Raw genomic sequence first — 15,306 nt, 5'->3', positions numbered from 1 at the left:
TTTTTTTTTTTTATATGTCCCAATATTTTGGGGGATACCCCTATGTAAAAATGAAAAATAACACACATCTGTGTTGGCTACCTATCCCTCCTTCGCCGCCGCTTCCACCTAGACCGCCACGTGAGCCTACACCGCCACATCCACCCATTCACCGGCTCCTCAACCTCTTCCTCCTACATCATTTTAATTATTTTTTTTTAAGGTCTTTTATGTTTTTTTAATTCATTTCCCTATCCACATTTGTTTGCAGAGCATTTGCCATGCTCTTAAGCACATTGTGCTGCCTTTTGCAGCCCTCTAGCTCTTTCCAGGGCTATTTTAGAGCCATTTTAGTGGCCAAAAGTTCGGGTCCCCGAACCCAAACATCCAGGTGTCCGCTCAACTCTAGTCACCAAGGGAATTTTTTTGTGAAATTTTGCGAAGCAGCCGAATCGAAATTTTGTAAACTTTGCTCATCTCTAGAAATAATCAAAAATCTGGTTATTGAGAAATGTCCTTCTCTGTACCTCAGAAGGTAGTTACCGAGAGAACCTAATCTGACCCTTTGAATTGTGCAAGAGATTAAAAGAATGGTTAAGCTGTCTGAGCTACAGGCTCAGGGTTGATTTGTGTGATAATCCATCCTGTATTTGTGGATTATTATTCACAATGACAAGTGGAAGTAATTCTCACTAAACCAACTACATAAACTGTAACTGATGGATTGGAGTGTATTTTTGCTTCTCATGGTTTGCATAAACTGATTGTAAGTGATAATGGCTCCCAGTAAAAAAATGTCAGGATTACCTAAAGTGAAACCTTTTTTCCAGTACGTCGACGTACAACCCCATACTGGCTACAAGCTAATGGAGCGCCAGAACTGGACTCTGTTAAAAGCTTTACAAATTATAGCAGTGTCATGCCATCCACAGATGCCCCCATAACAGTGCCATCCACAGACCCCCATAGCAGTGCCATCCACAGACCCCCATAACAGTGCCATCCACAGACACTCATAACAGTGTCAGCCACAGACCCTCATAACAGTGCCATCCACAGACACTCATAACAGTGTCAGCCACAGACCCTCATAACAGTGCCATCCACAAACCCCCATAACAGTGTCATCCACAGATCCCCCATAACAGTGCGTTATCCACGTATCCCCCATAAAAGTGTCATTCACAGTCTAGCATTACTTCAAAGCCCACCAAAAGCACACCTTTTGGTTCAAATTTTTTTTTTCTTATTTTCCTCCTCAAAAACCTAGGTGCGTCTTATAGGGCGAAAAATACGGTACTTAAATGGAAGGAAGAGACTAGAAAAAGAAACCATGGCCTTTCTTTTGGCTTATTTTACAACTTATCTTGTTACTACAGGATTTAAACCAGCTGGACTTCTTTGTGGTTAGAAATTCAGCACAAAATTAACATTACTATTGCTGATCTTGAGAATAATAGGGACATGACTGTATATCACAAGCCACAAAATTGTTCATTTCTATACAAAGGCAATAAACATTAGCTATGCAAGTATACAGTTGCAAGAAAAAGTATGTGAACCCTTTGGAATGATATGGATTTCTGCACAAATTGGTAATAAAATGTAATCTGATCTTCATCAAAGTCACAACAATACACAATCACAGTCTGCTTAAACTAATAACACACAAAGAATTAAATGTTACCATGTTTTTATTGAACACACCATGTAAACATTCACAGTGCAGGTGGAAAAAGTATGTGAACCCTTGGATTTAATAACTGGTTGAACCTCCTTTGGCAGCAATAACTTCAACCAAATGTTTCCTGTAGTTGCAGATCAGACGTGCACAACGGTCAGGAGTAATTCTTGACCATTCCTCTTTACAGAACTGATTCAGTTCAGCAATATTCTTGGGATGTCTGATGTGAATTGCTTTCTTGAGGTCATGCCACAGCATCTCAATCGGGTTGAGGTCAGGACTCTGACTGGGCCACTCCAGAAGGCGTTTTTTCTTCTGTTTAAGCCATTCTGTTGTTGATTTACTTCAATGCTTTGGGTCGTTGTCCTGTTGCAACACCCATCTTCTGTTGAACTTCAGCTGGTGGACAGATGGCCTTAAGTACTCCTGCAAAACTTGGGAATTCATTTTTCCTTTGATGATAGCAATCCATCCAGGCCCTGACGCAGTAAAGCAGCCCCAAACCATGATGCCTCCACCACCATACTTCACAGTTGGGATGAGGTTTTGAAGTTGGTGTGCTGTGCCTCTTTTTCTCCACACATAGTGTTGTGTGTTTCTTCCAAACAACTCAACTTTGGTTTCATCTGTCCACAGAATATTTTGCCAGTACTGCTGTGGAACATTTGCTCTTATGCAAACTGTAAACGTGCAGCAATGTTTTTTTTTTACAGCAGTGGCTTCCTCTGTGGTATCCTCCCATGAAATCCATTCTTGTTTAGTGTTTTACGTATCGTAGATTCGCTAACAGGGATGTTAGCATATGCCAGAGACTTTTGTAAGTCTTTAGCTGACACTCTAGGATTCTTCACCTCATTGAGCAGTCTGCACTGTGCTCTTGCAGTCATCTTTACAGGACGGCCACTCCTATGGACAGTAGCAGCAGTGCTAAACTTTCTCCATTTATAGACAATTTGTCTTACCATGGATTGATAAACAGCAAGGCTTTCGGAGATACTTTTATAACCCTTTCCAGCTTTATGCAAGTCAACAATTATTAATCGTCGGTCTTCTGAGAGCTCTTTTGTGCGAGGCATCATTCACATCAGGCAATGCTTCTTGTGAAAAGCAAACCCAGAACTGGTGTGTGTTTTTTATAGGGCAGGGCAGCTGTAACCAACACCTCCAATCTTATCTCATTGATTGGACTCCAGTTGACTAATACCTCACTCCAATTAGCTCTTGGAGATGTCATTAGTCTAGGGGTTCACATACTTTTTCCACCTGCACTGTGAACGTTTACATGGTGTGTTCAATAAAAACATGGTAACATTTAATTCTTTGTGTGTTATTAGTTAAAGCAGACTGTGATTGTCTATTGTTGTGACTTAGATGAAGATCAGATCACATTTTATGACCAATTTGTGCACAAATCCATATCATTCCAAAGGGTTCACATACTTTTTCTTGCAACTGTATATTAAAGTTCAGCTCACCTTTAATCTGATCCGTGTGCACGGAACGAATCAAGTAGATTCCACAGTTCAAACGATAAGAAGGAAGAGTTCCAGCACTTGTATGTAGTTTCGTTGCGATATCTTTATTTTCCAAATACAGCTTCACAAATAAGGACCAGTTCACACACTCCTGCACAGTTGACGCGTTTCAAACTTTGGCGTTCTTAGTCGTAACCGTGTGTGGCCCCTGGTGCTCCGGTTCAAGTATAGACAGTCTGACCCTCCCCCCCCCTCCTGGAGGGAGGAGGGAGGGAACAAACCACCCTTCCCCCAGAAGCACCAGCGGGCCCACACCCTGTTCCTACCACATACATGAATACCTTACATCCAATATAAAATATGTATATAAAAAAGAATATACATACCGAAATAAAGAAATTATAAACATATATATAAAAATACATATAAAAATATACAAGTCACACCAGGATAGCAGATGCATTTCATAAAGTTATATAAAAATATAATATAGTTGAATAAACTGCATACTCTGCATACTCTGCAATTATGCTCTACATATATTGTATATATTGTATTATACATATATTGTATATATTGTATTATACATGTATAATGAAGTGATTGGCTGCATTAGAAATGCCCATCGCCAGTGGGTTCGTAATGTAATTCAAATGCTCCAGGAGTCTTGTCTTAAATTTCCTGGAGGTGCTGCCCACATATATCAGTGCCCCCTAGGTTTCCATTGACATAATCCATAAAGTCTGGCATGGCAGACACATCAGCGGCCCATATAAGTAACAGGTCATCGATGTATCTGCCATCCCAGACAATAAGATCCGCAAAAGGATTGTCCACAGAAACAATTTACCTCTTCTCCCAATACGCCATAGTCAGATTGGCTAGGGGTGGGGAGAATTTGGCTCCCATGGAAACGCCCTTGGTTTGCCAAGGTCTGCCATATCAGACTTTATGGATTATGTCAATGGAAATTCCTATGGTCTCAGCTTTACTTTCCAGAGGGATCCGTTTTCTGTTAGTTTCTTGGATTCCAACAGGTGAATTCATCAGAGCATGGACAAAAACTGTAGCACCCTAGTAACATTTAAAGAAGAATGCCATCAGATTGAATTACACTTAAAAAATCGGGGCTACCCGGATTGGATGCTTCGGAGAGCATTTAAAATAGCTTCTAATAAATCTAGGGAGGATTTGTTATTTAATATCAACAAAAAATGTAATAAAACAACTAAGGCCCCAGAACAGCCCACCCTTGTCCTCACATATAGTCACCAATTCACACAGATAAAAAAAAAATGATTCAAAGCTTCATACCCATCCTGTTTGAGGATGACACCTTGCGTGCGGTATTAAAACATGGTTACAGAATTGTGTGAAGGTGACCAAATTCACTTGCAATTTCCCTGTCACCATCCTTTTTTAAATGGAATAATAAAAACAATGCTGCGGATACATGGATTAAACATTTGGGTTTTTTTAAATGTGGGGGTCACCCATGCAAATGTTGCAAGTATGTTAAAAAAATGACCCATTTTGAGAACTCGATGCATACTGAAAATTTCCCAATTAAATGTTACATTAATTGTGACACCAGTGGTGTGGTTTATGTGATTCAGTGTGATCTTATATATGTGGGCAGCACCTCCAGGATATTTAAGACAAGACTCCTGGAGCATTTGAATTACATTACGAACCCACTGGCGACGGGCATTTCCAATGCAGCCAGTCACTTCATTATAGAGCATAATTGCAGAGTTGGTAAACAAAAGACTGGAAAAATGTAATATCTTTCAAATTATGGAAACAGGTATTCTGGCCCAAAAGGGATGTAAACACACACCTTTGATTGTGTTAATGTCTAAAAGTTTGAAGATGGCAAAAGAACTATGGTCCCAAACTGACTTTCATGTTGACACCATATTATGGGACAATATTAGCCTCACAGAATTAAAGTTAATTGAACAGAAGATCTGGTGGAAATACGGTATATATAAATTAGGCCAGGTATAGGAAGAGGGGGATATAATCTCCTATGAAGAGTTAAAAAGGAAATATAGAAAAAATATAGAGTTGAGGTTTTATTACTTACAACTAAAACAAGCACTGTATAAGACGATAGGGAAAGACACACAAATAACTAGTCTACCGCAGCCTCTGGATAATATCACTAAGTTAACACCTGGCAAGAAACTGGTCTCAAGAATATACCAATGTCTGTCCCACCAAAAGAACAACAGAAGAGCAGTTGACAATCTGATGCATAAATGGCAGGATGCCTTGAACCCTTTACGGAAAGATTTTTGGGATTCGGCTATACAGGCAAAGAATAGAGTCTCAAGGAACTTCTCCTATAGAATAACCCAATTTAATATGTTGTATCGTCTTTACTACTCTCCCAAGAAGTTAATGAAGAGTTATAAAACTAACGTTTTTACCTGTCAAAAATGTGGAGAGATAGGAGTGGACGATATACATATATTATGGACATGTGTAAAAATTCAAAACTATTGGGTAAAGATTATTGAAAAAATAGAGGAATACCATCAGTTTATAGTGCCTAGGCACTTCGAGGAATGTATTTTAGGAGTGATAGATGGAGTGGAGGCCCCCCAACATAGAGAGTTAGCAATTAAACTATTGTTTCAAGCTAGGAAATGCATAGTTGGATACTGGGGGGGGGGGGGGGGGGTTGTTCCTACAGTCAAAGAATGGGAGAACCTTACTAGGATGTCGCCGGCCAGAGAGGAATTCCATTTGGTTGGGATTAAGAAAAAAACACAGATTTGCCAGGTTATGGCAGAAATGGCTAAATAAAAATTGAGTGCCATTGGGGGAGGACTGGGCCCTTGGGGTCGGGAAGGAGACAGAAGGGAAGAATATGTCTTTTTTTTTCTTTCTTTTTTTTAAATGTTTGGTTTCTTTTTTTTTGAGCAACCGATATGTCAGGGGTGGGGGGTTGGAGAAATACATGTAATGTAAGAATAAAATGACTGTTGAATAACCATGTAAATTTTGGAAAAACGTAATAAAGATTTATAAAAAAGTATATAAAAAATAAGCTTTATGTGGTCTCTGGTGTAGTTAATAGAATGTTCATTTTGTCCATTTTTTGTATTTCTTCACACCAGGTTACAGATTGCTAACCAGTTTATTCAACTATATTATATAACATTATGAAATGCATCTGTCATCCTGGTGTGATTTGTATATTTATTATATGTATTTTCATATATGTATATAATTTCATTATTTTGCTATGTATATTCTTTTTTATATGCATATTTTATATTGGATGTAAGCTATTCATGTATGTGTTAGGAACAGGGTGTGGGCCCGCTGGTGCTTCTGGGGTAAGGGTGGTTTGTTTCCTCCCTCCCTCCTCCCTCCAGGTGGGGGGGGGTGGGTAGGGTCAGACTGGCCATACTTAAACCGGAGCACCAGGGGCCACACATGGTTATGACTAAGAACGCCAAAATTCGAAACGCGTCAACTGTGCAGGAGTGTGTGAACTGGTCCTTATTTGTGAAGCTGTTTTTGGAAAATAAAGATATTGCAACGAAACTACATACAAGTGCTGGAACTCTTCCTTCTAATCCAATAAACATTAGCACATGTGCTGGACCATGTGGCCAGAGCTGAGGGGGTTTGTCTCTTGGCCAATTCATGACTAAGCTTCAAAGGATTGACAAATGGACATCTACTTATCACACCAAACATTAGGGACAAGGTACAATTTACTATGCTTGGTACTTCCCTTATGTTAATTTACTGCCCAGTCACAAGGGATTCTGATTTTAAACCAGCATATGGATCTGAATACTTTTGTATATAATTAAACATTTTGCATAGCCACTGAGCTCTTTAATAAAATGTATCTGAATAGCAGCACTTGCTGTTTGTTCTTTTCTTCATTCAAAATCTGGGTTTATAAGTCTGAGTTAATTCATTCAGAGGGCTAGTCAAGACTGAAGTATGAATTCATTTGCTCTGCCCACATTAAAGTCAACAAAAAGACATGCAAGGTTTAAGTCTCCTGTTAATGTCTTCCTTTTATTTGCTGTTTGTTCTTTGTATGGCATTTATTTTGCCTCTTTTTATAATTCTGTAAGTCATGTACCTTTTTGTGTTAATCCTTTAAACTTTGATGCTTAGTTCCTGCATCTCTAATAATCCCCAGCTTTTCAATGAGTGTTTGATGCCTGTCGGCATGTGCATTTGTGTGTTAATAGATTAGTAGCATCTCGTTGTTGTTGCTAGCGTTTATTTGGGGTGCGTAGACTGTGTTTTGGGTGTGATTTATGCTCAATTTGCATCCTGAAATGTAAATGCATACAAGGTTGAGCTGGTGGATATAGGTCAACCCCTTGTAGTCGCGCCCATGTCACAGGAATGGGAGGAAAGGAAGATTTTTGGTGAACAATCATGTGAACCACCATTGTCAATGACTCTGGAGTGTAGAATTTATCTTTTGTAAATATTGTAAACCAGCAGATAGCGACATTGGTGCTACTGCTACTTGTGACCAGTGATGGCCAGTTCGCATTGTTCGCCCGCAAACATATGCGGGCTGCCATCTTTTTTCACAAGTCCGGCGAGGCACAGGTAAGCCCTTGCCTGTGCCGCGAGCCGGTCTGAAAACAAATGCGGTCACCGAGAGCAGGCAGTTCCGAGAACAGCCTGATGAAGGCCCCCGGTGGCTGTTCTCGGAACTGCCTGCTCCCGCTGACCGCACTTGTTTTCAGACCGACTCGTGCACAGGCACAGGTAAGGGCTTACTTGTGCCTCGCCGGACTTGTGAAAAAAGATGGCATCCCGCATATGTTCGCGGGCGAACAATGCGAACTGGCCATCACTGCTTGTGACCACAACCCCCAAACATCCCCATCAGAACCACTAAGAATTAGAGGGGTTTGCCGAGACTAAAATACTGATGACCTATCTGATGAAACTACATACAAGTGCTGGAACTCATACAAGTGCTGGAACTCTGGATAGTTCAAGAAAATGTAGACTAGCACATCCAAAGTCACAGGTGTGCATCCATAAAGCTAGCAGGCAGACAGCAAACAAAAAACATACGACAGCACACCATTACACATGCAAACATTAGAACTAGGGATTATTCTGGATTAAAGTGGTATTATACCTACTATACATGAAAAATGGAAGCTCTTCCACACATTTTTGATCAAACGTGTGTCGGGCCCGTCTACCGGCGTCAAGGCGGCTTCTAGAGATAGGTACCTAACACTAAACAGAACTGCCTCTCCTGGGCCTAACCCAAGCCTACAATGTTCAGGGCGGTGTAGGAACCAGCTATATTTATACTCTGCTCAGAAGCCGTGGGCAGATGGGCGTTGCTCAATCTAAAGGAGGCAGCTACCCTCCAAACATACTACAAGAAAATTTAGATTAGCATAACCATAGTCACAGATGCACATCTATGAAGCTAGCATTATTCTGGATTAAAGTGGTACTATACATGAAAAATGGAGAACTTCCATTTATCCTGTATAGTAGGCATAGTACCACTTTAATCTAGAGTATTTCCTAATCCCTCGTTCTATTGTTGCATGTGTAATGGTGTGCTGCCATACTGTTTTTGTTTGCTATCCTGAGGATAGATCATCACTATGTAATTGGTGGTGGTCTGACACCCTGGACCCCTGCAGATCAGCTGTTCAAGAAGGCAGCAGTGCTCAACGGTCACATGGCCTAGGCACAGCTCTGCCCCATAGAAATTAATGAGTCTGACCTGCTATACCAATGTATGGCGCTGTGCTTGGTAAGCTACGAGAAAGTTCCAACACTCACAGTAGCACCGGTGCTATCTACAATAGCTGATCGGCAGGAGTCCCGGGTGCTGGACCCTCACCAATAAGTAAACACTTTTAAGCTAGCAACAAAACCACCTACATACCTCAAATGTATATGGACAGAAGCTTCAGGTTTAATATGTTATTTGCTTCACTGGACAATAAATATCACATGTACCATTTGCTACAGATCTATTTTTCATGTTAAAATGATTTTTCTCCAAGGGGATGAGTGATGTAGCAAAATTCTGAGCAATAATGTGTGAAATTGTTGGCTGCACATTATTATATTAATGTCTTATGAGCAAATTTTCTGGGTGTGGCTCGGTCAGTGTATTAGATATCTAATATATAAAGCTGAGTGTATATGTGTGTGTGTGTGTGTGTGTGTGTGTGTGTGTGTGTGTGTGTGTATGTCCGCTAAAGGAATCTGCACTGTCGCATTTACAATCACGAAATTTGGCACATAGGAGATATTCCCAAAAATGCATTAGCCAATGGAAGCTTGGTCACATGGCCCCCTCGCAGGCCGTCAGCCTCCACATACACAGTTTTACACCAGGTTTCCATAACAACCCAGCCATTTTTCTTCACTGCTGTACATGAGCTTTAAAGGAAATCTGCCACCAGGATAATCGCTCTTGAAGTAAAGCCTTAGCCTAATAGCACTTAGTACCTTATTTCAAGATGTGCCTTTGTTCCAGCAATAGATGTTTTTATTCTCTGAAAATCCAGTTTATCTGGTATGCAAATGAGCCAGTAAGCCACCCAGAGGGGCATCACTCTTGCAGGAAGGAGCCCAGACACCCCCCCCCCCACAATGTGTCCATCCTTAAAAGACAAACTTAAAACCCCTCCCCCCAGGCCCTGCTAAGCCACGCCCATGATCCAGTTAGGCCACGCCCCTCCCACCTCTCAGCCGAGGATTGAAAAAATGAAGGTAAAAATCAACTTCTGTCAGCTGCTGGGGTGGGAGGGAGGGTGACTTTCTCCCTGCAGCCCACACTCAGACAGCACAGAGCTGCTGTCTTAAAGTGAGCTGTTCAAAAGGACACGCCCCCCGATCCAGTTAGGCCACGCCCCTCCCACTCCTCAGCCAACAGAGATTGAAAAAATGAAGTAAAAAATCTGTCCCGCTAAGCCACGCCGAGATCTGGTTAGGCCACTCCCCCTCACACTCCTCAGCAGACAGGAATTGAAAAAATTAAACTAAAAATCTACTTCTGTCAGCTGCAGGCGTGGGAGGGATAGTGACTTTCTTCCTGCGGCTCACACTCAGACAGCACCGTGCTGCTGTCTTAGAGTGAGCTGTTCAAAAAGGACATGCCCCCGATACAGTTAGGCCACACCCTGCCCCACTCCTCAGCTGACAGAGATTGAAAAAATTGAAGTTAAAAATAAACTTCTAGGTCCCGCTAAGCTGGGTCTTTCAGCTAGTCTCGAATAAAGCACTCTTATCCTCTCAAGCATTTTTCAAACATATTAACTTTGAAAAATTATCTAAAAGCGGAAAAAAACTTTTTTTAAACTTTTTAGAGCAATTTGCCTTTGAATTCTAATGTATTTTAGCTACACCAATATGTAACTACAAGATTTTTTTTATACATTTGTTGTGTACATTTTACATTACTAGTTCAGCCATAAATAAATTAATATGTGTAGATTGTAGATTGCATGTGCCTTTCAGATTGGCCAGTGGACATCATAAAGGACATTGACCTAATGTATGTAGAAGCTTATGGCGATAAAGTAGAATATTAAAGGACTAATCTAATTTCCTTAAGCAAATTATAGGTTGTAGAGGATTCTGGACTCAAGGTCCACTGGAATAGGAAACATGCAGAACACACTTAGCCTGCTAAGGGGCTGAAACATTTCTAAAAGACAGTGGTGCAGCATGAAATGCTGTAACTATACACCAAAGCCCTTACGTTAAAATATGGCCAATCTGTGCTTAACAGTTGTTTCAGTCTCAAGAAATTCTGTAGGATGGAGCGTCCAAAGAAGACTCTGGTCACGTTTAGTGATACCTCAGTAGTTCTTTTCATTAAAGAGGTTGTGCCACCATTAAATGTTAAATTAATAAATAAATGGTAATATTATTCAACATGAAAAAAATATTTACTTTAGCAATTTACTGTCTGTTACAATAATGCTTCAGTTGTAAGATATTTTCTTTACTCCATAATAATAGCACCCCCTGGTGTTTAATATATATAGTAAAGTGAATATCCAACTACTGAGGTGGTCACATATACTCCGTTCCATCCTTCAACTTCCAACAGCAATATCTGCAGACGCTGTGACAGTAGCAGAAAGGAAACATCGCTGAGAAGGAACATGCCCCCTGGGAAATAAAATGCCCCCTGAGCTGCCGGCCTGTAGTTAATCTAGCAGAGCAACTGCAGCAATGAATGGGGAGATCTCTGGATCCATGTGAGGTACAGGGCTGGTTCTAGCTTGGTTAGAAGGAGATTGTCATGTATTATATGATGACTGATTTTCATCAATCGAGGCATAACACCTTTAACTATGGTGCAGTTGTGATACTGCAACATCACCGTTCCTACCTGTTTCAATTTAAGTACGTACTGCTTGCCCTTAATGGAACCAAGCATTTCCCATATTTTGGGCCTTCCTCTTACTGATTTGGAAGTAATTCTGGGTATTTTGAGCACATCTGTTTGTACGGTCTGCTTTCTAGGAATCAGTGATGTCATGAAGACCCCATGTGTATTCAAATCACATCAGTCTACATCAAAGTAAATGCATATATACAGTACATACTGTACTTGGCATTATGTAAGCTAGTTATTATCTATATGCTAATGTAAATGGTGATTCAAATCCACAACAACAGTATTTCTGATGACCTGTTCAGGAAACCCATATTGTCACCTATGTAACTTTTTTACATGTTATTTTTTATGCACATATTTTAACTAGTGTAACTAGTGCAGGAGCCTAAGGTTCATGGGCCCTGGTGCAAGAGTTTAGCTTGGGCCCCCCTTCCCCCGTGCTTTGTGGCTAGGGGGAATGGAATCACATAGCCTTTGTGCTGCCTGAGGCAAAAATTGAAACGGCACCCCCTCCCCCCCATGCCAAATTTTTGACCTAACCCCTTCCTTCCAGCCAGAGGTGTAACTTGACCAGCATGGACTTTCTATAATACTGGCGTCTTCTTATGCGGCACAAGGGTCTTTAGGCCCCCTCAGACAAAAGATCTTATATTTTTATTAGGGCTGTTGAGCTGTTGAGAAGGAGATGAAAATATATCAGATGAACTATAAGAACGTGCTCTATGATTTTTGAAATGTGACAAGAAACATGGGGTGTCCTGAGGGTGTCCTAAGGGTACTCATAAGCTACAAATTAGAGGAAGATTTCTTGTTCACAGTGATATAATTATTACCTTCTGTAACGACAATTGCAGGAGACATTGGCTTCATAGTCGGACTACTGGGTGCATTGTCCCGGAACTTTGAAGAGATTGTAGTAGGCAAGTTGACTGCTGGACCAAACGTGCTCTCAACTTCTGTAAGCTCTTTGGCCTGTCCAGTTTCAGTTTTTGTGCTATGTGTAAAAGGGGAGGGTTGATTTTGAGGCAGAGATTCTGTAACTCTGCTAAAGTTTGTATAACTTTGGTCAGTTTGGGTGGTAGATTTCCATGAAGGAATTCCATCCCACTCTCGTACTGTCACTGAAGCACTGTCATTCATCTTCAAAAACGGAATGTCAGAAGATCCAATTTCAGTTATTAATGTGTCGCTTCTATTAGAGGCAAAGCAGTTGCGGTCTATTACACCTACAAGGAAAAATTAAATTAAAAAGAGTTAGTAATATTTACTATACTTTAGTATTTTAGTAACAGTTTTGACATGTTTTGGTCTATATAATGATCTGGCTGTATATAATAAGCATGCTTGTTCTGCAGCACAAGTAACATTTTGGTTGGTTAAGACTCAACCATACTTAGAATCAAAAATTACTTCACAACTGTACTTGTTAAAGAACAATACCGGAAGATAAATATCTCAGATTCAATAATTAAATCTCTAATTCAGTTCCGTAAGGCTAGGGCTACACTGAGACTTTTTTGTAGAGCTAGTGATTGACAGCTGTGATCTACAAGATTGCATTCAACTCATTGGGGGACGTTTATCAATAATGGCGTAACTAGTGCAAAAAACAAACAAACCAACATTACAAATCAAAAGTGGTGATTTATTTCACCTCATATATCAAAAGGCTGACGCCACTTTTAAAATTTAACTTTTTAAAATCTAAACTTGATTATCTGCCTTTGCCATTTCAGCCAACCCTACCAGACTGTACTTGCGACTTTTGAAAAATATTTGCGACTTTTGAAGCATATTCGTGACATTTCCAGTGGTAAATTGTGACTTTAACCCCTTCCCGACCAGCGCCGTACTATTACTGCCCGGGCATGTGCAGGAGCTGCGCCCGCCCGATCAGCTTCAGGGGACCGGCTGTTCCCGTTAGCCGGACCCCTGCTGTATGCGCCGGCATCGATGAAAACTGCTGACCACGACATAGAAGGGGTTTGCTGCGGGTGAGGGAGCCCAGCACTGCTGTGGCGGGGACCCAATGGGTAAGAAGGGAGCCCGATGCCATGCAGAGGCTGCCCAATGCCTTGCGCGGCATCGGGACCTGCCTTCTATGGGTGCCCAGGAGATCCAGGCAACCTGTTAGTGTATTACTCTGTGTAATACACTAACAGGCAATGCATTGCAATACAGATGTATTGTAATGCATTGCAGAGGGGATGAGACCCCCAAAAGTTAAAGTCAGAAATAAAGTAAAAAAAAATAAAAGTAAAATACAGTGTTTTTAATTAAAAAAAATTAAGTTTCAAGTGGAAAAAGAAAAACTCCCCTTTTCTCCTGTTTTGATAATAAAAAATAAAAAAAAAAGGAAAAACACACATATTAGGTATCGATGCATCCGTAACGACCAGCTCTATAAACATATCACATGATCCACCCTGTCATATAAACACTATAAGAAAAATTAAATAAAAACAGTGTCAAAAAATACATTTTTGTCACCTTACATCACAAAAATTGCAACACCAAGCGATCAAAAAGGCGTAATCCCCTCAAAATAGTACCAATCAAACCGTCACCTTATCACACAAAAAATGACACCCAACCTAGACAATCGGTAAAAAAATCAAAAAACTATCACCATCATGGAGACACTGAAATATAATTTGTTTTGCTTCAAAACTGCTATTATTGTGCTAAAGTGAGATAAATACAAAAAAGTTGACATATTAGGTGTTGCCACATCCGTAACAACCTGCTCTATAAAAATACCACATGACCTAAACCCTCAGATGAACACCGTAAATAAAATAAAATAAAAACTGTGCCAAAAAAGCAATTTTTTGACACCTTACATCACAAAAATTGCCACACCAAGTGATCAAAAAGGCGTATGCCCCCCAAAATAGTACCAATCAAACTGTCACCTTATCACACAAAAAAGGAGATTCTACCTAAGACAATTGGTCAAAAAATCTATGGCTCTCAGACTATGGAGACACTAAAACATCATTTGTGTTAAAGTGAAATACATTTTAAAAAGTATAAAAATTAGGTATTGCCGCATCCATAACAACCAGCTCTATAAAAATATCACATAACCTAACCCTTCAGGTGAATGCTGGAAGAAAAAAAAAAAAAAACTGTGCCAAAATTACAAATTTTTTGGTCACCTTGCCCCATAAAGTGCAATAATGAATGATCAAAAAATCATATGTACCCAAAAATGGTACTAATAAAAACGTCAACTCCTGCAAAAACGAGTCCCTGCACAAGATGATCGGCAGGAAAATAAAATAAAATATGGCGTTCAGAATATGGAGACACAAAAACATAATTTTTGTTTCAAAAATGCTTTATTATGTAAAGCTGAAACAAACTAAGAAAGTAGACATATTTGATATCATTGCATCCGTAACAACCTCCTCTAAAAAAGTAGCACATGATCTACCCTGTCAGATGAATGTTGTAAAAAATTAAAAATAAAAACGGTGCCAAAACAGCCTTATTTGGTTACCTTGCCTTAAAAAGAAAGTTATATAGAGCAATTAAAAATCATATAAAGTACTAATAAAACTGGCACCTTATCCCTTAGTTTACAAAATGGGGTAACTTTTTGGGAGTTTCTACTGTAAGGGTGCATCAGGGGAGCTTAAACTGGGACATAGCATCTATAAACCAGCAAAATCTGCCTTCCAAAAACCATATGGTGCTTCTTTCCTTCTGCGCCCTGCCGTGTGCCCTTACATCAGTTTACAACTACATGTGGGGTGATTCTGTAAACC

At 40.1% G+C, this 15,306-nt stretch overlaps 1 protein-coding gene across 1 annotated transcript in view; it reads right to left on the bottom strand.

Moving 5' to 3' along the window:
• The window catches only part of CORIN (corin, serine peptidase), a 498,512-nt gene that overhangs the window by 319,587 nt on the left and 163,619 nt on the right, over positions 1 to 15,306 (bottom strand). Inside the window, exon 3 of the mRNA XM_040418907.1 lies at positions 12,367 to 12,759. Coding sequence (XP_040274841.1) covers positions 12,367 to 12,759 — 393 coding nt within the window. The remainder of the gene's footprint in view (positions 1 to 12,366; positions 12,760 to 15,306) is intronic.

This window comes from Bufo bufo, chromosome 2 (genome assembly GCF_905171765.1).
Source record: "Bufo bufo chromosome 2, aBufBuf1.1, whole genome shotgun sequence".
Classification (NCBI taxonomy): domain Eukaryota; kingdom Metazoa; phylum Chordata; class Amphibia; order Anura; family Bufonidae; genus Bufo; species Bufo bufo.
The sequence above is the reverse complement of the archived record's forward strand: the minus strand, read 5'-3'. Positions and strand labels throughout refer to the sequence as shown.